This window comes from Parasteatoda tepidariorum, chromosome 11 (genome assembly GCF_982258835.1).
Source record: "Parasteatoda tepidariorum strain Cologne lab strain chromosome 11, Ptep-v5.0, whole genome shotgun sequence".
NCBI lineage: Eukaryota > Metazoa > Arthropoda > Arachnida > Araneae > Theridiidae > Parasteatoda > Parasteatoda tepidariorum.
In genome coordinates this window covers 75,779,081-75,805,192 of record NC_141765.1, presented here as the reverse complement: position 1 = coordinate 75,805,192, position 26,112 = coordinate 75,779,081, and the positions used below count along the sequence as shown (strand labels likewise).

The 26,112-nt window shown below is 30.0% G+C and overlaps 2 protein-coding genes across 2 annotated transcripts in view; both read right to left on the bottom strand.

Annotated features, from left to right (window-relative positions):
• The window catches only part of LOC139427045 (doublesex- and mab-3-related transcription factor 2), a 70,039-nt gene extending 45,442 nt beyond the window's left edge, over positions 1 to 24,597 (bottom strand). The window contains exon 1 of the mRNA XM_071187528.2: positions 24,482 to 24,597. The gene's annotated coding sequence lies outside the window, so the exon portion shown is untranslated. The remainder of the gene's footprint in view (positions 1 to 24,481) is intronic.
• On the bottom strand, positions 376 to 879 carry LOC147801837 (uncharacterized). Its single transcript, XM_087154511.1, has one exon. It carries the CDS (start codon positions 877 to 879, stop codon positions 376 to 378), a length of 504 nt encoding a protein of 167 aa, XP_087010637.1.
• Positions 24,598 to 26,112: the final 1,515 nt, after the last annotated feature.

Sequence of the window (26,112 nt, the reverse complement as noted above, 5' to 3'; positions counted from 1 at the left end):
ACATCTTGGCCCAATACCTCCAAATTGCTAGAGAATTTTCCTTTCAGCGATGTAACTCTTATTTCATATTTCCTGTGTTTTCTAACATCAGTAGTTACACCTCCAAAAAAGGAATGAGTCACATTCATTTCTTCTAAAGGAGCATACATCATCTTCTGGGCAACGGTATTAAGGAAGTGGGATCTCTGCGATGCTGTATCAATTAGCAAACGAACATTCATTTCTTTACCATTGGCGACAAGCTTGGCGACCAAAGTCTGCAGAAAAACTTCTGGCGTCTGATTTAAATTCGCCATATTGAGCTCATTTACAGATGTTTCTGTCTGCGCCTTTTCTCCCTCTTTCGAAGCTGATTTTCTCATTTGTTCCAGGTTTTCACACATGAGTGTCACATGTTTTCGACCACAAATCAGGCATTTTACGAAACTCCTGCAGTGACTTAGCTACGTGACCGGGAGCCAAACACGCAAAACACACGCAAAAAACCACGTTTTTACTTCTTACAATTTCCTGCCTCTCAACTAAAGGTTTTTTCTGGTGGGGGAAACAGTCGAAACTATTATGTTTGCCATCACAAAATAGGCAACCTCTTCTTTGTTCTTTTACGCAAGAAGCTGCGTGTAAAACAACGGCTGTTGATGGTACTCGAGATTTACTCTTTTCATATTCAACTTTTTTCTTTTTAGCTACCTTGTTATCTTCAACTTTGAGCAGGCCAAAATCATCCATAGCTAAATTAATTCGGGCTTCACCCTCCACTTCTGCCTTTAAAAACACCATCAGTTTGTTTAGACTTTCTTTGGCTTCTAATTTTGGAGTTAAAGAATTACTCCGATGGTAGGCCTTCAAAAATTCTTCCGGAAAACAGGATTCTACCATCGGATAGAGAATAGATGCACACTTGTCTGTAGTAACCCCGAGAGTGTCTAAGGCTCTTAAATATGTTTACAGCTTATCATATAAGGAGGTAAGTGGAAAAGATCTATTCACCTGAACATTAATAATTAATTTGAGAAGTTCCCTTACGTATATCTCCACTAAAAGATCCTCGTTTCCAAATCTCGATTTCAGACTATCGACGGCTTTAGTATAATTTTCCCCAGTTGGCGGGAAACTTTCTACAATCTCTCTCGCTCTGGAACCCATCACAGTAGCTTGTATCAGATATTGGAATTTGTCTTCAAGGGCAATATCAGCATCATTATCTATGTGCTGAAATTGACTCCAAAACGGAAGCCATTCCTTGACATCGTCGCCAAACTGCCTGAACCCCAGCTTTGGTAACGTAAACTTTCTCCTAGTATTAACAGCTTCGGTATTAATTGAACTTGAATTTGCGACATTTTGAATTGTCGATTCTCGATCTTGCGCCTGTAATCGGGCCATTTCCAATTCATGAGCCATTCGAGCCTTTTCCAATTCCATGGCTTCTTTCTCCTGTTCTTGTATCTTTCTCTCTTTAACAGTATCCTCAAATACCTGTTTTACGAATTCTGGATCCTTTTTATATTCATCGCTAGCCAAAATCAAGTCATTTAATTTTGCTAAAGTCGATCCAACCGGCACTGTTTCTTCCAATTTCTTCTAGAACCACTAACAAATCTGCTTTCTTAAATCCGCTTTTGAAGAAGCTTGTAATTTTTTTTATCTGCTGTGATCCCTGTTCGAGTGCCAAACGAAGTACTTTGTACAACTAAATAAGATTCTTTTCACAACACTTAAATATTTACTTTATTTTTTTCATATATAGAGAGAACAGTCGGCAAAGAATTCTGTTAAGTTAAAAAACATTTCGCTAAAAAAATGAGCGAATTCTAAAAGAAATAAAAATAAACAACTTAAAAAATAAAAATGCTGTTGCCAGCCATAGAATTTTTTGAAAATTAACTTAGCAACATAAATCAAAATGACATACAAGTGCAGCTAGTTCAAAATTATGATACCTGAGCGCTTGACGTAACAACGAAATTATTGAGTAGGTTCCTTAGAGCAATACCATTCTTATCCTCTTACGACTAAATATAGGAAAAATTAGTATTCAAAGTTTCTGTAAAAAGTATGTAAAGCTTCTCGCTACGTACTTTTTTTTTTCTTTATCAAAATAAGTTTGAAAATTGCATATTTTTTATTACATTTTTCAAATCAGATGATGATTCTAAAATTGGCCCGCCTTTAGAATCTTTTTACAAATTTCAAGTTTTAGTATTTGCTGTTTAACGAAATAAGGCATTTGCAAATTGTGCTATAATGATATCTTGTGCTAAAAGTTGAATAGTAAAAGTTGTAAATTGTGCTAAAGTTGAAAAATAATTTTAACAAAAGTAAATTCTTTTCAACATTTTTTTAAAAAAAGAGCAGCTTTCTTAAGTATGACAGCGGAATATATATAAGCTTAAACGTCAAAATAAAATTGCGTTTTGAATTTGTTCATTTAAAAAAAAAGCAAACAGTTGTGGATTTTTGAGTTGCACTAATATGTTTTTACTTTTCACAAACCAAACAAATAAGAAACAAAATAAAGTAAATCAATAAATAATTTGTTTGTTCAATCTTAATGAAATGGGTGCACTTATTTACTACGATCAGTCAGACGTTTTGCACTGAATAATTTGAACATAGATAATGTTCTTAAAATCTTATGAACTAAGTGGCTATAGCTTTGAGACTCGAAAAAAAAATTAGCAATTACTTAAAACGAGTGTTAATCTAAAGAAAAATTTCAAGTACCAATAAAAATTAAGCAAAATAGTTTAGTATATTAGCGGAAAATATCTACGTGGTAGCATAAAGAAAGAATTAAAAATATAATGAAATGAATAGTTGAATAGTTCTGACACATACCTCGGTAATTAAAAATTTAATTTCACAATTAAGATGTTAGGACAACATACTGAGAAATTTTTAGGGGCTTCTGACTACTTATGCGACAACTCTTTATGTTAGGTATCTTTATACTCCTGAGTGAATAAAGAAACTGTTTTAGGTACGCTTCTGACTACTTATGCGATAACTCTTTATGTTAGGTATACTCCTAAGTGAATAAAGAAACTATTTTAGGTACGCTTCTGACTACTTATGCGACAACTCTTTATGTTTGATATCTTTATAGTCCTAAGTGAATAAAGAAACTATTTCAGACACGCTTCTGACTACTTATGCGACAACTCTTCATGTTTGCTATCTTTATACTTCTAAGTGAATAAAGAAATTGTTTTAGGTACGCTTCTGACTACTTATGCGACAACTCTTTATGTTTGGTATTTTTATACTCCTAAGTGAATAAAGAAACTATTTTAGGTACGCTTCTGACTACTTATGCGACAACTCTTTATGTTTGGTATCTTTATACTCCTAAGTGAATAAAGAAACTGTTTTAGATACGCTTCTGACTACTTATGCGACAACACTTTATGTTTGGTATCTTTATACTCCTACGTGAATAAAGAAACTGTTTTAGGTACGCTTCTGACTACTTATGCGACAACTCTTTATGTTAGGTATCTTTATACTCCTAAGTGAATAAAGAAACTATTTTAGGTACGCTTCTGACTACTTATGCGACAACTCTTTATGTTAGATATCTTTATACTCTTAAGTGAATAAAGAAGCTATTTTAGGTAATCACAAGAAACAATAAAAAAAGTCAATTAATAATTCTGAAAAAACGTACTATGCTTCATAAACAGTCGGCTGTTTTGAATCGAATAATTTTAAACAGAATTTTAGCAAGAATTTTAACAAGATTTTATTCTCACCTATCAGGCGATAAGTTTTCTTTTAATAAAAATATGATAAGAATTTAAAAAAGAATTTTACTTGAAAGGAAGAACTAAATTAAAATACTAAAAAAAAAATTGATCAGTATATTAATGAAGAAATAATATGCGTGTTAGCGTAAAGATTAAGATTTTTAAAAATTCAAAGTTAAATTATATGGTTTGTAAAATAGTTCTGCGAAACACGCGCGTAATTAAAAAATTTATTTTGAGATTAAGACGATATATATTGTTGAGAAATTTGAAAATGCATAAAAATGTCGTATTCGTATTATTATTTTAGAATATATATTGAAATTGACAAATATATTATTGCATATCTATGCATACGTATGTATATTTTTGAAATTGTATCAATTATTGAAAAAACAAACTAAAAAATAAAATATAATCACAATACCTGTAAATATAATCACAATCTGATGTACAATCATATTCTATCAGAAACAGGCTTTTATAAAACTCGACATTCGTTGAATAAAATGTTTTTAATTCAATAAAATGCTTTATTGAAACTTCTTTTACTAAATTTCGAATAAATTTTTGGACGACAAGAAAAGAAGCATCATATCTTAAAAGTAAAAAAAAAAAAAAAAATAGCAATTGGGTTTTAGTGAAAAAAATATGAATGAAATTTTACACTACGCTCACGTAATAAGTCAAGTTTCTCGTAAGAAGACCATATTTAAATGTTAATTGCCCATTTAAATATTTCTTCATTGTTGCCAATTTATTTTTTAAAAATGATTGATTTTAATTTTTCTAGGCTTCTACTAAATAAAAACAGTTGAAACCTTAAATTTCTTAATGGAAAGATATGCAGATTAATATGGTATAAAAAAATTCATACCTCAAAATTCAACATTTTTTTCATCCTCAATTAAATTAAATAATAAAAAATAATAAATAATTATAAAAAAATATTTTTTGCATGAAATTATCGTTGGGTAAATATGTTTCATGAGAATATTTTTTAAATTACTTAATTAGCTTTAAAAATATGACTAAAAACGCAAAAAATGACATTAACATTAATGGGTTCGAATAAATCATTAACTAACAATCGTTACTCCTCGTAATAACATCGGATTAACATTAGAAAAAAGGAATGAAAAAAATTATGATGGAATCGAGTGTGTGAAATACAAAATTCGCTGTGGTATTAAAAATGTTGGAAGAGGCGGCCTCAGAGGAAGTTATTGGAAACAATGCATGCCAGGAAAACCACCTTGAATAACTTTTGATCCAATGATCGGACATTCCAGGCTATTAATGGCTTGAAGGGATGACTTCAAATATGCTAATTAATGAGTGCAGACGATATTTTAAGTTACGAAATCAGACACAAAAACGTACTTTCTCTGAATAAACATACCCTTTTTTAGTTTGGACCCCTTAATGTCAATTTTTCTTCTTGCATATTTCACCATATCACGAAAACCTTTGAAGCGAATTGAAAAATTTTTGCACAGAATTATAAAATACGTTTATTCTAAGATAATTCGATGCAAAAATAAATTTTAGTAAATATTTATCATTTTATAATAATGTTCGAAAAATTTTGAATCGTAAGGTATAGAATTGCATCATTTTAAGAACATAATTTAACAAGGCAAAATACAAAATTTTGAGCAAAATCGGTTGAATAGTTCCTAAGAAATCGAATTTTAAATATTTGACATTTTTGAAATTCAATTCTGTCCTAGAACGTATAGATCCAATCATTAGATCAAAGGATATTCAGTGTGGTCCATTTTTTACTTATTTATTTATTTGTTCATTGCATATTTGCTAGAATTAATCAAATTCTTTTTAATTATATTAATGCTTAATCAGTATCCAATAGGGAGGAAATTTTTCATCTTAAGGTCAAATAGGCATCCAGCAGTTAGGAATAAAACCTGCATTAATGATATGATTAAGATTTTTTTTAATGATGGTATATAATGTTCAACTTGAATAAGGGATTTTATTTATCAAATATTATTGACATATTTTTTTGTCTAATTATTTAAAATGTATATATAAGGGCAATTTAAGTACAATTTTAATATTTTATTTCTGCAAAAACATTGTTCAGTTATACATTTTTGTTACATATTTTCTATTTAATAATGATTTTCCAGCTCTGTTAAATATCAATTTATATGCTCAAATCTGCTTGAAACTGTAATTGAGCTCTCAATATAAAACTTTTTCCAAAAGCAAAATTATTTTGTTTCAATACGGTTTCGTTGCTGCTTTCGACCTGTAAATGTTTCTGGTCCCGAAGTGGACTGATCGTAAAGACACGGTTCTCAGTAGAACATCGAAGTCAAACATCACTAGCTGCGATGAGTAAGCGAGTGGGTGACCACTTTGATCAGCCTGCGTAAGGACCAAGGGTGTGCTGTATCGATCCTCGTCAAACTGTTCTACCGTGAAGTGCACGACTTCACGCGCAGGTCATCGGACTACCGAAGCAGGGGAGCCATCCCCTCTGCAGAGGATAAAAATTTACATGGCATGTCTTCGGATCATCCTCAAGGATCTCTTCCTGACAGTCTCCAATAGCCCATTGCCCAGCTCTAGTGCGACATAAAAATAAAAGTACAAAGTAAATGTTTCTGAGCTCTCATACTAAGAAATTTATTCTTTTTTTTTTATCCATTGCTTTCTTGCTAATGTAGGTATTACGTTACACATTTTCATATCTACTCTTTTGTAGCAGACATATTTTATGAAAAAAAAAAATTTTTGAGAAATTATAATATATACCATTTTAAACAATCATTTTCAATATAGCATTCTTGTTTCAATTTTTCTTTCTAACGGCATAGGAAGATGCCAGAAGTATTACTCATTTAACGTTACCCAGTGGGCACCTGTGAACCTAAGTCACAGAGGAGAGCAACATTACCCACGCCACACTGTCACAGATACCTGTTTGTAGGGTGTGCCACATTCACACAATAGAGAACAACACACAGGGAGAAACCATACCCTGAGCGGGATTCGAACCCGCAGCCATTGGCTTCGCAGTCAGACATGCTAACCGCTCGACCATCTGGTCGGCATTGTTTCACTAATAACTATGGTAATAGAAGACACAACAGGACTTACCAGTTCCACAATCTGATCAATTAACTACAATTGGGAACAAAATAGACGAACTATCCCAACAGATTCAAGAATTACGGAATACTACACCAACGTAGAGTGAAGTCCTTAAAAGACCTCCTCTACCTGCTCCAATCATTTTACCAGCTAGCAAAGACTGCACAACAGATGACATTATGAAGACAATTACGACCAATGCGAATAAGCCAATAGTGAAGAAAATGTACAAAAATGATAAGATAGTGGAGATAAAATTCTACAGCAACAACGACAAAGACAAACTAACAGAATGTATAAAAAATACTGGACTACCATATAAGGATTGAATCCACTCATTCAAGCGATTGAATTCACTCATTTTACTTAATGTACCAGCAACCCATAATGACGAGGAAATATTGGACAGAATCAAGCAAAGTTCTAAATATCACGAAGATTTGGACGAAGTGAACATCATAAAATCAATCTCACACAAAACTGACGAAACCAAAAAACACGTTATCCTTAAAGTCTCGCATCCACTAGCTCTCCATCTACTTGACATAAACTATATATATATATATATATATATATATATATATATATATATATATATATATATATATATATATATATATATATATATATATATATATATATATATATATATATATATATATATATATATATATATTGGTTTCAACAAATGTTACATAAAGAAAAGGATAACCCTCTTACGCTGCAGACACTGTCAGTTCATAGGACATCACCAAGATAATTGTAAAAATCAAGTATCCTGTGAGACATGTGGAGAAAATCATCCCAAAGAAAACTGTACAAATGAAACACATTCGTGTATCAACTATTTAGAATCAAACCAACGCTGCAAAAAGAATCTCAACTACCATCATACCGCAGCTGATCCAGCGTGCCCGAGCTACCTAAGAGCACTGGACGATCTCAAGAAACAACAAGTTCATCAGCAGAAGATCTTCTCAAACCAGCATCTGAGGTACTAACTCAGACAATAAGACACTTTCCATCCAAATTAAACATTATTCAAAGTACCAACAACTTCCGATATTTTCCAATTACTAACATCAAAATTTTTCTAAGTGCAAACAACTTGAAAATTTTTCTAACTTCCAACTTCTGTGACTCCTTATAGATCAGTTTTTTAAGAATATCAGAATTTTTCTAAGTGCCAGCAATTTTTTTATTCTAAACATTTTCAGAATTTTTCAAGAACCAACAGATTTAAAATTCTTCAAAGTATGAATAATTTGAAACAGTCGATAATCGAAACAGTTCGAAAAATTTTCCATGATCAAACACCTGCTACTCCTTATATACCAGTTTTTTTTCTAAGTTTAGTCAACTTTAGGAGGGATAGGCAATTCGAAACTTTTTCACAGTCCAAACAAGTTGAAAATTTTTCTGACTTCAAACTATTGCGACTCCTCATATTTCCATTATTTCAGCTAAAAAAGAGATTTCTCTGTTCAAACAATTTTAGAATATTACGAAAAAAGATTAAAAAAAGTTTTTTGAGTACAAATCATTTGAAAAATTTTCGGAGTCAAAACAATTTGAAAGCAACATTCTGCGACTTCTTATATACCCATTTTTCCCTAATAAAAATAATTTATAACGTTCAAAGTATTTCAGAATATTTCAAAATACAAAACAAGTCCAAATAAGTTGAAAATTCTTAAACTCCAAACTTCTGTGACAACTTATATACCTTTTTTTCTATCTTCAACCAACTTCATAACCATTTCAGTACAGAAAATTTTTAAATTTTTAGTCAAACTAATTTGAAAATTTTTTTAAGTACCAACAACCTCAGAATTTTTTAAAAATTAATTTGAAAATTTTTTAAGGTTGAATGCAGATTTCTAAAGCCAAACTTCTGCTACTCATTAGTTAACCGTTTTTCTTTTCTAATTTCAAAAAATTTCAATGTTTAAACATTTGCAGATTATTTCCAAGTACAACCAGTTTTAATTTTTTTTAAGTTCAAACAACGTCAAAATTCTTTTTAAGTACTAAATGTTTCAAAGACTAAACTTCTGCTATTTGTTATATTGCCGCAAAATTTTCTATTTCGAATAACTTCAGAATATTTCTAAAACCAACATATTCAGAATTTTTCAAAGTACGAAAAATTTTAAAAATTTACTATGTCGAAATAATAAACAACTTGAGAAATTTTCTAAGAACCAACAACATCAGAATTTTTTAAAGTCCAAACTGATTGAAAGTTTTTCTAACTTACAGCGTTTGCGATTCTTTATTTTTACACCTTTGTTTTTTAAGAGCTTCAGAATTTTTAAAAATACTTTTAAAAAAATTCAGAATTTTTCTAGTTCTAAGCATTTTCATTATTTTTCAAAGTACAAATAATTTGACAATTTTTAAAAGTAAAAACAATTTGAAAAAGAAAAAAAAAATTCTGCTAATTTTTGTATATCAATTTTTTTCCGACTAAAATAACTTTCTAGGTTCAAACAATTTCAGAATTTTTCAAAGTACAAATAATGTGAAAATTTTTCAAAGTCGAAACAAGTTGAAAATTTTTCTAACATCAAACTTTGCATTCCTTAAGCACCTTTGTTACCAACTTCGAAAATTTTCAAATTTACAAAACTTCGAAAGACTCCTAATTTTGAAAAATTCGGAATTTTGGATAATTTGATTTTTTTAAAAATTAGTTCTAAAAAAATTTTAAAATTTTTCTAATGTCAAAACTATTTGAAAGTTATTTAATGCACAAACATTTCTAAGTATCAATAACGTCAGAAATTTTCTAAGTACAAACAGTTTGAAAAGTTTTCACTTTGTACTTAGAACTTCTGCGATTCCTTATGTACAAGCTTTTCCAACTAAAGAAATTTTCTATGTTTAAGCAACTTCAGAATACTTCTAAACACAAACAATTTGAAAGATTTTCTAAGTCCCAACAATTTCATAATTTTTCTAACCTAACGCCTACAGATTCAGAATTTTTCAAAGTACAAATAATTTGAAACCTTTTTAAATTCGAAACAAGTTGAAAATTATTCAAGCTACAAACTTCTGCTACTCCTTAAATACCTTTTTATGCAACTTCAAAAATTTTCAAGTTTACTAAACTTCAAAATATTTCTACGTACAAAAATTTTGAGGATTTTTCAAAGTCAAAACAATTTGAAAATAATTCAATGCGCAAACAACTTCGGAAACTTTTTGCCAACAATACATCAGCATTTTTCTAAGTTTGAAAATTCCTGAAATTCCAAACAAGTTGAAAATATATTTATTTAACATAATCCGTATTTTCAAACTAAAAAAAAATTCTATGTTCACACTACTTTAGAGTATTTCTAAGTGCAAAAGTACAAAAAGGAATTGATAATATTTCAAACTCAAAACAACAACTTAAATTTTCTAAGTACCAACAACATCAGAAATTTTCTAAGCACAAACAGTTGGTAATTTTTTCCAACTGTTTCTTAAATTGAAACCTCTCCGATTCCTTATGCTCCTGTTTTTTCCAATTAATTGTAAACGCTTAACAAAAACTGTCAAATTGCATTAAAATTATATAATAATAAAGAAGTTTTAATATGGAAAAGTATTTTAAGTCATAGAAATATTGTTCTAAAAAAAAATGGAAACTATAATAAAGTAAATAAATAATAGTAAAACAATTTTTTTTTCTAACTAAAGAAAAATTTCTATGTACGAACAACTTCAGAAAATTTCTAAAACCAACAGATTCAGAAATTTTCAAAGTATAAATAATTTTTAAAAAAATTTTCCTAGTCAGAACAATTAGAAAAAATAAATAAAAACTTGTGTAAATTCTGGTATACCCGTTTTCTCCAACTAAAATAATTTTGTATGTTAAAACAACTTCAGAATTTTTTTAAGTACACAAAATTTAAAAATTTTTCAAGGTCGAAACAAATAGAAAACTTTTCTAACACCAATTTTCTGAAACTCTTTAAATATCGTTTTCCAACTTCAGAAATTTTCTGAGTAAAAACAGTTTTATTCTAACTTTAACTACCAATCAGAAGAGTTTTTGTACACACGTGATTAAAAACGAGACATACTTTTCGAAAATTCCATTCATAAAGTGATGTTATGAGTTTATTTAACTTTCTTAGCTTAATATCAAGGACGCCAGTATTTTTATCGATATTTCCAAAAACTTTTTTAATCGAATTAATTTTAACGGAAAATGTTAATGGATCATAATTACACTATATCACTGACAATGAGTAGGCAAATTTAGGAAATTAACTCATAAACCATTTCATTTCACTGAATATGTATAGTTTTCACTTAGAATGATTATTACACATTTACTGTATCAAATAATTAAATATAAGCATCCTGACTGTGAAACTATTTCACCAGTTTGGCATTATTAGACATATCATTTAAAAATAATAAAAATGCCATCTCTAAAGAAGGGTTCATTTAGAATTTAAATCAATGTAATCATAATGTTTTATTGGGGAAATAAAAATTCACACATTAATAAAAATACGATAATCACATGACAAAAATATACTAGCTTGCGAAAAAATTTTAAGCCCCGAAAATAGAAATAATTCTTCGACTTTCCAATGAAAAAAAAAATCTTTTTTTCTGATAAAACCTTATCTGAAGAGGGGATCTCACAATTTCCCTCAATCTCAGAAAATATCTGTTGTCAAAGTATGTTTAGTTATATTTCTTCTACCATGGCAGTAGCCGAATATGAATTAATTACTCTCATTGTTTACGAACACATCATTTGAACGCAACTAATACGTACAATAAATAAACCTCCCTTAGAATGATAATTTTTCTGTAATTTTTCATTTCATTTTAATAACCATTTATTCAGCTGATAAAATTATAAAGCTAAACAAAAACTGTTACTATGCGTTAAAATTATAGAAAATAATAAAGTAAATTTCATATAGAAAAATATCTTAAGTCATAGCTGTGATTTTCTGAAGAAAGTGAAAATTATAATAAAATAAATAAATAAAATTAATACTTATAATGTAACGTTCTCTGATACAAACAAAGTTTCTAATGAAATTAATGGCAATGACGAGTTATAAGATTAATTCATTTAATGAGTAACATTACACTAAGAAAAAAATTCTAAGTCCCAAAATAATAATAATTAAATGCTTTATAGAGATAGTACTCCAAAAGGGTAGATAAAAACCAACTTTCCGATAAAAATCTCTAAGTGAGGTAGTATCCCCTAGTGCGGCAGTATCTCAAGGTAGTGACTGAAGTCGAGAGGTCATAGACCCTAAGTGAGGCAGTAGCCGATTCCAAAGTGAGGCAGAACCCCCATTTTTCCATTACTAATCTAAAAATATTAAACACCCAAAACGCTCCACCAACTTTTGTTACTACTCGATCTTCCTCCTTTCCAGATTTAACGCTAACAAATAGTCAGGAGCTCCTCAACTATTCGAATTGGGAAGTTTTAGACACAGAAACAAACTCTGATCATAAATACATCAAAATCCAACTAAACAATTCTTTTTCTTTCTCATCCTTTATTAGATTTAAAACAAAATACGGTAATCATAACAAATTTACGAAAAACTTTTCAAAATTTCATAATGAATTAAATAGTATAATTTAGACAACATAAACACTCCATTACAACTAAACGATTTCACAGACGATTTAATCAATAAAACTTTTAATTCTTGTAAACTTTCGTATAAAACAAAAGCATTTAACAAGCAATCAAATCCCACATGGTGGAATAGTAAATTGTTGATACTCCAAAAAGAACTGCAAGCGACTAGGAAAAGATACCAACGTTCAAAAATAGAAGACGAAATTACCAAATACAAAATCATCTATAAACTTAAAAGAGCCCATTTTAAAAAAGAAATTCTCAAGGCTAAATATAATAGTTGGAAATTTTTATGTGAAAACACCAACAATACATTTGGAAAGCACTATAAAACATCTTTTAAGACAAATCGTCATCCCTCTATATTTATAGATATATTTAACACTAACTCACCTTTAGAAGAAGCGTCACATATTTTAGAGAATCTTTTCCCAGACAATAACATAATCCCAATAGATAATTTCCATTACCCAAATTCTAATCTTGACCCACCTTTTACATACAATGAATTAGATAATTTAATTAAAAATCTAAATAATAATAAAGCCCCTGGCATCGACGATATTGATAACATAATAGTGAAAAAGCTTTTTCTATTTTTTGGTAAACTAATTCTAAAATTTTTCAACAAATGTCTCTTACTCAAATGCTTTCCAGATCCTTTTAAAAAAGGGCAAGTCCTGCTATTTTTGAAAACTAATAAAAATCCGAAACTATTATCATCATACAGACCAATTACACTACTCCCTCGTCTAGGCAAATTTCCAGAAAAACTTATTACCAAGAGAAGAAACTATTATATAGAAAAATATAAAATTTTATCAGACAAACAATTCGGTTTTCGTTTCGGCAAATCTATATATCATGCACTTCAAAGTTTTCTAGATAATCTAAAACATCTCAAAAACAACTTTAAACATGTCGCAGCCATTTCCATTGATATTAAAAGCGCTTTTGATAATATACAATATAATTTAATTTATAAAGAAATTTCAACTTCAAATCTCCCTAAAAATTTATGTCACATGATAGAAGATATCAACAGAAATAGAATTGCTATTCTATCAACAAATCAAGGATTCAAAACAAAACATATACTCAAAGATTGCCCACAGGGTTCTTGCATAGGTCCGACAGCTTGGAATTTTTTAATCAATAGCTTGCTCAATACAGATATGAGCAATCAAATTATACAAGCATTTGCCGACGACATCATTCTATTAACGTTTGGAAATTCAAGAAGAGATTTAGAAATTAATACTAACAACACACTCAATATTATTCAAAATTGGCTAACAAGTAATAATCTCAATTTATCAATAGACAAATCTGTTTTCATCCATTTCTCCAACTCAAGCAGGGGTCCAATCTTCAAAATAAACAACCAAAAAATCTCACAAAAGAACCATTTCAGATATTTGGGAGTGATATTAGATAGGAGTCTTAACTTGGGTCCACATGTTAAAGTCCTGAAAGAGAAATCAAACCAACTACTCACTTCTCTTTTTAAAATTAATACAAAATCCTGGGGCATAAACCAGAGAGCTCGTAAACTCATATATAAAACTGTTATAATCCCTTCCTTAGCCCATGGTTCATGTGCATGGGCACAAAAAATCTCGCCTAGAATCTCAAGAACTTTAGACTCAATCCAAAGGAAATTTCGTCTGAATATCACAAGAGCCTATCATTCCACTCCTACAGCTGCTCTGCAAGTCTTAGCTGGATTCCCACCTCTCTCAGAACAGATTGCGTCGTTGTCGTGTTCAATAATCATAACTTAACTTAAAAAAGACATTTCCTATAACAATATAAATTATCAATACAGTACTTACGAGGAAAAACAAACAATAACTACTTTTCACCCCTCTAAGTCTATCACTAATTTAATCAGTTTAGAAGAAAACAAAAACTATAATCACTTAGATCCATAAAATTTTTTTACAGACGGTTCGAAAACAAATACTGGGACTGGTTTTGCATTCTTCAACATAAATCATTCTAATCATTACACAATTAATAATAACAACTCAGTCTTTCAAGCTGAACAACTTGCTATTTTAGAATGCATTAGATTCATCAAATCACAGACTTCATTTAAGGCATCTAAAAAATATACAATCTGGTCGGATTCTAAAGCAGTATTATACTCTATAATCAACCCAGGCACGAAAAATTCACTCTCGGCTAAAATACAAAAATTACTCCTTAATACAAATATATTTATCTCATGGATTAAAGCACATGATGACAGAACAGGTAATGAAAATGCAGATGCCCTAGCTAAATTATCGACAACTAAACAACAAAATTACTCATATCCCTTTCCGATCTCACATCTTAAGAATCAACTTCAGAACTCTGTATTACAAATTTGGGAAAATTATTGGTACAATTCAGATAAGGGAAGAAGATTATATAAAATTATTAATAGAGCAGATTATTTTAAGACGATATCATCAAAACAAGAAATCTGGTTTCTAACTGGGCATGGTTCTTTTCCATGTTATTTTAAATATCTAAACATCTCAGATAATGATCACTGCACGTGCGGCCTTCTGGGCACTCCAGAACACTATCTTACGGAATGCATCTATACAGCTTCACGGCATACTCGTGCATCGAATATCACTAATCTACCAACTTGGCAAAAACAATTCATAACTAACAATACACTTAAAACCAAATTATTATTGGTAATGAATTTTCTTTCTGATAATGATAATATTCTAAAATTTTAAATATGAAAAAAAAAATTATTCTATATTTTGGAATTCCTACCTATGTTGTAAATACTGTACATATATTTTCTATTTAACTTTTTATTTATTATTATAACATTTTAATTATTTTCTTTTATTATTTAATACCTATAAGTCAAAATTTTAATGGAGAACTAAATATATATATATATATATATATATATATATATATTACCCTTTTTTTCCCTTTATATTAATTTACTTTCCAAAATTCATTTATTGTCACTTTCTATATGTCATATATTTATTGTTTAAACTATAATTAATATTTCTGTATATTTGTAAACAAAATTTTAACCTCCTTTCTTTTGAAACTTTAAATAATTGATTGAGGTTGGCTAGAAGTAGTTGCCAGACGCGGATTATACGGGTAAGGGTTTTACTAACCTATGTACGTATCCGCGTCTGGAAGGAAAGGAAAGAAAAAGTTGTAACTTTAGAGCAAATCAAATTTTGTATTCTTTGGTTACCTTTCAATGGCTCCTTGGGGGTATTGGTCCATCTTTCCTCCTATGTGATTTTCATACCCATCCTTCCTTACCCATCGAATATGGAAGGCCCTGTTATTAGTCTCTGAGTGATCGTTTTGAAAGAATCCTGAATGCTCTGAGTGTGTACTAGGCATGATTCTTCATCGCCTTTACAAGATCGGGTACAACTCTATCCATTCTTGGAAGTTCCTACCTGCGTTTAACCCCATAATTATCTCACACCACCTGCCTTAGATTAACTCCCCTCTTATCAGTTCAAGATCGACTGCCGCTTAAAAAATTTAAGCGTGTGCGCCAGAATAGCGAAATAAAGCCAAACCTAGATGGATGAAACTGTTGGCCGCCTTCTTATGAATAACGCGTAAAATAGTCGTCTTCAATGATTTGTAGTTACAAAAATGTTGCAGCTAAGAACATGCGAAAAAAATGGCGATGCCGAATAAAAACAAGTACCAGTCAAAATATCTGTACATAAAAAATATTTCTTGATGTGTGTGTGTTTTTTTTTTTTTTTTTTTTTTTTTAAATTTAGAACTGCAATGCAAAGATTATTTTGACAATTAAAAATTTTCTTCATACATTTCTAATATGATTAATTATTAATTTTATAGGATGGTCGAATTCTGCTAATTAACTTTGTGAAAGTTTTCATGAATAATTTTTCTGAATTTAAAGAATTAATTTTTTAAAATTTATCCGATCAAAACTATTGTATTTTATCATTTCTTAAAAATGTGAATATTTCTCTTTATCAGGATCATATCTATTGTTATGACCCTCTCACCCACCATCAGGTAGGAAAATCCTAGGATGGACAGCCTTCCACCAGCCTTCCTTAACTCCCCATCTCATCCATCAAAGATGCAGCTTCTTAGAGGGGTGGGGGCCGAAATTCAGATGCATCTAAAAGTGGACCAATACCCCAAGACACCCCTTTCAATACTGAAATTTTAACACAACCCTTAGAAATTAAAGATCTATTTTGTGTAATTAAAATATCTTACAGTAAAATTTAGATCGATCGTTTCTCCATTCATTATAAATAATAAATACCGTCTGCATGGCAGGGCGAATCCCGTCGGCCGAAGACGTTGGCTGTCGAGTCACCTACCATAGTAAATTAATGACCGCGACAAAAACAGGAAAACAACAAATGCTGGTTAACGTAAAATATCAAAGAATGGATTAAAAAAGTAATAAAGAAGTAATGGGATTGAAAATTGATAAGTTTTCTTTAAGTATAAGAAAATTTAATCTATTATGCACACAATGCACAAAACGATAAACATATTTATTTATTTAAGATGTTTGAAAATTTTGGATCAATTTAAAATGTTTGAATCTTTTTTCTTCTCAGCGCAAACAATAAATTGTTGACATTTATAACAATAAATTGATTTTTATTTCCTGTATGCTCAGTTAAATATTTGTTTCAAAGTCTTCGAAGCCTTCTGCAAATGTTGATACTATTCTGGATTCTTTTGAAAAGGCTTCTGACAATAATATAAGTTTCAACACTTTCATCAAATGATGTATCAAAGCGAAATAACTGGGATATTTAACAACTGGAATTATCTAGTTTCAAATTTAATTTAACTGGTATTTACCAGAATAGCATTTGGGACAGAACTGTTGAAACGATTCAACTGAATTTACTCTATGCCACACCAAAGATGAGTCTAAAAATTTCATTCAAAAATGGATAAATTAGAATTTTGAAAGTTTTATAATTGTTACTGCATTGTTAAGCATGCAAAAATGAAATAGTTGTTTAGAATTCACGATTTTTTTAGCAAATATATTTTAACAGTAATAAATTATAAATGATTTAGTTTTCATTTAAAATCTTCAAAATGCGAAATGTACTAATGTAATAAATACTATAAATTGCATGCATTATGTATACTAGTTAAAAAAAAAAAATTTAAACTTATTCCTGAAAATAAATATTTTAGAACTCAATACCTGTTTCTTTAGTATTTTATTTCATTCTTTAAAAAAAAATACTGCCGCTAATTGAGCCAAATAGTTACGAGGTAATTTGCTCAATAATGTAAAAAAATCGTCATCATAATTCACATCAATGAAAATTAAGTTTTTGTTAAGTAAATTATGTAACGTGAAATTTTGCATTGTTAATATTATTCTTTAACTGAATATCTTAATAATATTAGTGATAAACAAATAAATTAAAAGATTCTCTCTATAAATAAATTCTTCATGCTTCTAAATAATTTTTTGTAAAAGTTTATAACAATAAATTTGAAATTTTGTAACTAGCATACAGAAAAATAGATTACAAGGGAATATTAAGCGTAAATTTTCCAGCACTTTTGTCACAAAACTCCGTCTGAACACGATTTACGTGCTTTTGTAATTAATCAAAAAATTATTAGGTGTTTTACGGTGAGCTTTATCTCAAATTATGAATTTAATATAGTTAATGAAGTTGAATTAGTTAAATTTATTTTTCAGACTCATGAATATTAAAAATATTTAAATAGCAAAATGGATCTCAATAAAATCATTGAATGAAATGCAATTTAATTAGGGGGCTTAGCACGACAACAAAGGCAGTTTCTTTCGAATTGAGGATTCACTTTTGGATTATTTTATAAAAATTTTCTTCAGTTATACTTCGATTTATATGCATAATTTAGCAATGAATACATTTCTATTTAAAAAATTTCACCTTTCTTACACAAAATTATAATTTTTATAACATAAAAAATGCAATAAGAATATCTGGAATGTACAGAAGCAGAATGGTGTTATCAACTGCGTCTGACATTAAGATATAAGAAAAGAATCGTTTTCGTCACATAATCTTATATAACTACATTCTAATTAGTTGAATACTTATGTTAATATTTCAGTCTTAGCAGTTATAACGGCAAATTATGTTTTCAATTTTGCATCAAAAATATTTCAAACCTTTTTAAAGTTGTATAATGAATTTTATTCAACTATAAAAAAAAAAAAAATTTTTTTTCATATATGAAATGAATCGATAGTAATTATGATTAAAGAACTTTTTTTGCTAAAAAAGGCTGTATTTGAATGTATGTCGTTACATAAAATGAAGCATTTTTGCGAATAATATTCTATAACTGCTTTGAATAAAAAAATATTTATTTAATTACATTATATATTATAACATTTGTAACAGAAACAAAGCAAAATACTATTTACATTTATTACCTATCAAGTCTTATGAAAACTTTACTCAAGTATTTTTTTTTTTTTTTTTTTGGCACACTCTTACCAATTTTGAAATTTGAAATCACACATAGAAAAAAATAAGTTTAGAAGTTCTTTACTTACTGTTTTACTGAGTAAAATAGTTCATTATTATAATTTTGAATGTAAAATAAAATAATATGCTCTACAAAAACACGTTTATGAAAGGATTAATTAGTTCCTTCGACCTGTGCAGTTCTTTCCCTCTCATTGCTTAATAGTTCTTTTATTTGATTTTTTATTAGTTTTCAACTGTTATTTGATTTTTGTTTACTTTTGCTGGTTATTAATGTTATCTTGTTTTTTACAGTTACAGTTTTTTTTCATTAATTTTTCTTTTTTTGTGATTCCTTGTTAACTTGTTTTTTTTAGTTATCCTCTGTAAATTTGTTTTTATAACTATTAATTGCACAGCTTATTTTAATAGTAAGCTTTTATTTCCTTTTGTAAAGTTAATATTTAACTTGCTCTTTTTTTGTTAATTAATAATTTTAATAGTCATTAAATTTCCTACTTATATTTACATTTTAAGGTTGTCAGAGACAGGACTATCGCCGACAAAGATGTTCACGCCGTTAAAGTGTGGAAAAATTATAAAAAGTATATATACATATTTATATTTTTCTTTAATTTAATCCTAACTCGCAATTAAAAAAAGCATTCTAATTTTTACTATATCATTCCTAAAATTTGGCGGCACATAAAAGTGCAGTGTTAGAGAATCACTGGTCTAGTAGTATTGTTTTTCCAGTGCCTTTTTAAAATTCAATAAATTGCATCATTGTTTTCGATTGAAAAGATATTTCTTTTATTTAAATTGAATTCTTGGAAAAGGCTAAAAACACATTAGAAATCTATATATTTTAAAGACTGTAAATCAATAATAAAATATAAAAAACTTAAAATCAATAATAAAATATTAAGTAAGAATAAAGAAAATCAAAAATTAACTTTCTTAAAAGCAAAATGTTTGGCAATTTTCCAAAACTTAGATAACAATGTTGTAGGCTAAATATCTCATAGACAGGATAATATGGTCGACCGGTCGTCATTAAAAACCAAAAAATTTAAGGTGGCGAATATATTTTTAATTTATCACTTACGATCTGATATATTTTCATGTTTCCATATTTATATATAAAAAATTAGTTCTAAGAATTGAGCTCTAACGATATCTTTTTCTCATTCTCACTTGTGTTTTAAACAATCATCGGAGAAAAAAAGGCTACATTATTTCACACTGTTGCGTAATCCTCAAATTTCTGACTCAGCGTTTTATAAAAATATTGTAGTAAGCAAGAAAAAAAATAATGATAAATAAAAAACAGAAGTTAAAAAACGTGTGATCGAAAATTGAAAGATTATCACTCATAAGCGCGATTTATCTACATTATTTCACACAGTCGCGTGTTTCTGACACTGCATTTTATAATAATATTGTAGTAAACAGGAAAAAAATAATAATAAATAAAAAGCAGAAATTAAAAAATCGTGTAATCGAAAATCGAAAGATTATCACTCACAAGCGTGATTTACCTACATTATTTCACACAGTCGCGTGTTTCTGACTCTGCATTTTATAATAATATTGCAGTAAACAGGAAAAAAATAATAATAATAAATAAAAAGCAGAAATTAAAACATCGTGTGATCGAAAATCGAAAAGTGAATGCTCATAAGCGCTATTCAAGATTCATGAGTCGTAAAAGTTTAGTATTAAAAGTATCGGGATTTTCCAACTTATTAAGAAATTCATAAGTATAGCCACCAAAAAAGCAGTTCGGAAAACAATGCGAATGCGCAACGAAATCGTTGCAAATCGAAGCGTATTAGAAATATCGATATTATTAAATATATCAGTTGAACAACAATGTGAATTCATGACGAAATGCCACAAATCTAACGTGTGGCTTAAAACACTGGTGGGCAAAATTTAAGCAACAAGTGCGTTTTTTGTCATAACTCTACAGGAAATCATCCGATTGACATGAAATTTGAATATGATGTACATTATTTTGTACTTAAACGATGGTAAAAGAATAAAGGCACAAAAATGAATGTAAAGCTTAAAGTAGGGTATGGAACAAAATAAGGCTTTATTTGACATATAGTGGCGTTACACATGATTGCCTGAAGAAGCGTAAGTACAACTGACAGATGTTCTCTAGTATGGGATATGCCCTCCCCTTACTGTAATTGTTGCTTGGCATCGTCTCTCCATGCTAAGCACCAGATTATCCAGGAGTTCTTGGGGTAAACGTCTCCATTCCTCCTTTAATGCATCTTTCAGCTGATGGGTGTTACCAGGAGGATACTGTCGTGCCGCAAGACGTCTCCCTAATGCATCCCACACATGCTCTATGGGATTCAGATCTGGAGAGTAAGCTGACCAATCCATTCGTGTGATATCTTTACTTTCCAGTAGCTCTTGAACATTAGCAGCACGGTGTGGCCGGGCATTGTCATCCATAAAAATGAAGTCTAGTTCAATGGTCCCTCGGAACAGACGCACATGGGGGGTAGGATTACCTCATTGCACTAGCGATCTCCAGTTACAGAACCTAGGTCGAAGATCTGAAGCTCAGTCCACCCGCTCAGCATAATGCCTTTCCAGACGACAACTCCAGGACCACCGTAACGATCTCTTTCCGCGATGTTATTGGGATGAAATCGAGCTCCAACCTCTCTCCAGATCAGCTGACGTTGAGAATGGCTTGTAGCACTAAAACGACTCTCATCTGTGAAGAGGACGCGACTCCATTGATGAGGTGTCCAGGTTTCGTGTTCTCTGCACCACTCTAAACGGTGCCACCGATGGCTAACTTTTAAAGGTATGCAGCGTTCAGGACGTCTAGCAAATAAGCCACCTTTGTGGAGGCGTCTGGCCACTGTAAATCTTGATACTTGTCGTCCTGTGGCTGTGCACAGTTACTGAGATATGGCGCCCACTGACTGAAAACGGTTTCTTTTCGCCTGGAGGACAATGTAACGGTCATCTCTTGGTGTTGTTTTCCTTGGACGGCCACCACCAACCTTCCGAGCAGCTGTACCAATAGTTTTAAAGGCATTCCAAGCACGAGAAACAACACTTTTGTTGATCCCGAACTCTTTGGCGACACTGGTCACAGTACGCCCCTCCTCAAGCTTCCCAATCATTCTTCCTCGAGTAAAGTCGTCTAAATGATTTCTTGAAGACATGTTTCACAAAACAAATCACTTGCACTTGCAGCGAATGTCTTTAACTACGGTGCTTTTCATCCTCTTACCACAGCTTTGACCTGCGCGTGCCGACCCACAAGGTTTACGTACACTTACATCACCTACGACGTTTGATTTCCAAAATTTGCATACAAATAATCTTTCGACTGAATTACGTGCATATTATATTGCAATTTCATGCCTATCTTATACTTTGTTGGGGAGCTGTGGCCGAAAAACCACTTGTTGCTTAAGTTTTGCACACCAGTGTATATTATTCAAATGCACTGTTCGAAATTCACTTGCTGTAATAATATCCAATTAAAAATATCGGTTGAAAAACAATGTGAATTCACTACGAAATGCCACAAATTTAACCCCTGCGTAAAAGAAGTATTATTCAAATGCGCTATTCGAAATTCACCTGTGATAATGTCCTATTAAAAATATTACGATTTGAGAAAACTATGAAAAAATCTGTAACTATAATTTCTGAAGAAAAAAGAAGAAAAAACCACACGTATATACATAAATTAAATTGGCTCAAAATAAAGTTAGTCCCTTGAATCATTCCTTGAGGTGCTATTCGAAATTTCCCTGACGCATTATTTCTTATTAAAGCAATGGAAAAATGCATTCAAATCAGTTTTATGATAATAAAATAATAAAAAGAAGAATCATATGCTTTTATTCAGAGCAATCGCGTTATTTTTGTGCAAGGCTCGTGATTTCATAATTTTGCTTTGAAATCTTGCGGAAGTTTTAATGAATTTGCATCCCAATTTATAAATTTGCATAGAAAAAAACCTCGATATTTATTTAGCTTTCCACTTATTCTAAGACAATATGCATATTTAATAGTAATAACATAACTTTGAACTTTTACATAGAATTTAATTATATTTATATTTTTTCATAATATTCATATATTATCATTTAATATTTAATAATGATCATACATTTTTTATATTTTTTCATAAAATTTCATTATATTTTTTATTATATTGTATTTGTAATAAGCATTTCGTTCATTTTGTAATAAGTTGTGGGGAAGGAGCTTTTAATATTGAATTGAGTTAGCTTGTCTAATAAACTAGTGAATTCATGCTTAATAATCGTAGTGGTAGTTACTTCCCTAACCAGAATTTTATCAGGGATAGAATTCGATGAACCACTAGTTGTCGTATTTGCGAAGGAAAGCTGTATTAAGTTCACCGGTTTTTGAGCACTTGTGGTGAGAGTTGTATTAAGTTCACTAAGTTTCGAGCGTTGTCGTGAAAACTGTATTCAGTTGTGTGAGTGGTGTATCCTGTGTTGCAGTCGAGTGTGTGACCGTTGTGAATATATAAGACTGAGAAGAGTTACAAATAGCAAGTAAAATGTTCAATGAGGACCATCTATCGAAATAGGGGTCGCGTACACAGATGGTTCAGGCATCACTGACTGCAATCAGTAAGCGGTTGGGTGACCACTTTGATCAGCCAGCGTCGGAACCGAGGGAGTCCTCGCTCTACCGTAAAGTGCCCGACTTCACTCGCGGGGCTACCAAAGCTGTACATGATCAAAATTGCGATAGCATGTCTTCAGATCATCCTCAGAGATGTTTCCCAGACCGTCGCCAATAGCCCATTGTGCAGCTCTAGTGCGATGATCTACCTATCTTAATGATTCGAGGAGGCGACCTCAAATATGCATATTGATTACGATATGCATATTGATACGATATTTTAAATTATGAAATCAAACACAAAAACATAATTTCTCTGAATAAACATATTTTTTTCTTGACGAATTTGGACCCCCAAAATATAGGGGGTAGACACACTCTCGAAATCCGATCAGGTATGGTAAAATCTCTTTTTGTTTACATTTCAAACAAAAAACAAAATTAACGTATTTTATCAGTAACAATTAAACTTAATGTATGTTTAAAATTACTTTTCCAATAAATGCAGCGATGATTTTACACATAAATTTAGCTTTTTCTTAGTGTATATAGCATGATAGTGTATCACCGGATAATGTTTTGCTTTATTCTTGCTTTCCATGATTTTTATGGTTAAGATTTATAAAATAAATAGTAGATACTAGTTTACAAGATGTATCAATTGCTATTTTAATTATGTCTAGTGTTTCAAAAGGTCTATTTAACGACTTCTCCATAGAACGATCTTATTATCGAGATGTTTTCAGAACCCTTGAAAATAGCATACACAACAGTGCTCATTAAAATATATATATATATTTATTGAAATGGACGGAAGATTATATTAAGTGGAAAAGACTTACCTAGCTCAGAAGTGGAGGTTTGTTATGAGATATTAGAAAGCATATGGTTTTGTTGTAGGTAATAAAAGGCGGGGCTTAAAAAGGATTCACTAATCACCACAGTTGGAGGAGTTTCCCTCGCTTGAATTTATCACTGTCATGTTCCTTCTTTTACATGGTTTTCATTTCATCCTGAAATGTACATTAAATTAACTTCTTTTTACAGCTATTTAAATGCAATATCGTAAAGAACTGTTTATTTAGAGCCAAAACTTGAAAAGAGAGACATCTTGCTCTTAATAACATTAAATAGTCAGTCAAATATGATCATTTTAAAACCATTCCAGCTCAAAAAAACTTAGAAAAAAGAAGAAAAAACTTCAGATTTTTATATAAAAAAATTCATTTTGACAAAAAATATACATAAAATGTTTACTAACGTTCTAATATAAATTATACCCAAATCCTAGTTTTAATTTAATATATTTGTTAAGTATTCTAAAGTTTGAATTTAAACAAAATGCTTGAGTTAAATTAAAGCTTGGGTTCTGTTCTCAATAAGTATTCAGTATTTTTACTGAAACTGTTTCGGATATTATTGGTGTCAAATTGTTCAGAATAATATTCGAACATTTTGTTCCCCTCTTTAAGGGGAATCATATAATTTTTGTTATGCTATAAATGTAATTCACTTTGCGACAACTTAATAGAATTTATTTTCTTAAAAATTTTTTGCGTGTTTTTAAAGATACCGTAAATTTTTGCATATACTAAAAATATATTCAAAGCATCTCAATTTCTTGTCTACAACAAGTATTATTTGAAAAAGAGTTCAAAATTCAAATTAGCATTTTTTTACAAAAAGCAACATTATTGCGGTTTTGAGTATTGGCCAAAATTACAATATTGGTCAAAATTACACATTTGTTTGCTTTTTTGATTTTTTTTATCACCGTTTAAGCCAATGAAAACCAATCTGGGTGATGGTTAAGAAAATTTAACTTTAATTATGCTAACACAAAAATGTTTATCAAAATTCTAAAAAGTGATAATTGTTCCAGAAATGCTGTATTACACTGCAGCCATTCAAATATAATGTCTTGATTTGCTTATTTTTGCAATTGTATAATCTCCAAAAATGCTGTACTGTATTGCAGCCGTTCAAATACAATGTCTCGATTTACTTAATTTTGCAATCGTATAATCTCCAAAAATGATGTATTGTATTACAGCCGTTCAAATATAATGTCTCGATTAACTTATTTTTGCTGACAAAAGTCTGAGCAATGCTTTATTGAAAAATAATAAAACTCTAAGAATACTTTTGGTCAGATAGGGTAGATGTGTAGTTTAAATTGACGCAAAAACAATTTTAAGGATGAATTGTATAGAAAGTTTTTTAAAAGATTTAAAAAATTCATGAGCCAGTTCAGAATAAAACGAATTATGTTTGGCACGACTCGAAAAATGATTAAGAGCTCAATGTTTTAAGAAAGTTGAGGCGGAATTGCAAAAGGCTACTAAAAAGAAATCGTATTTTCTGAACTAGTTTATAAAAGTTTTTTATAATTATTTTAGTATCATCAAATGAAAGCGAGAGACCCATTTAAAAAAAAAATCAGATTCATCATTTTTAATCTAAAAACATAGTT

Excerpts from the sequence above, each read along its gene's own strand:
- LOC147801837 (XM_087154511.1), bottom strand. The coding sequence starts at position 879 with ATGGTAGAATCCTGTTTTCCGGAAGAATTTTTGAAGGCCTACCATCGG.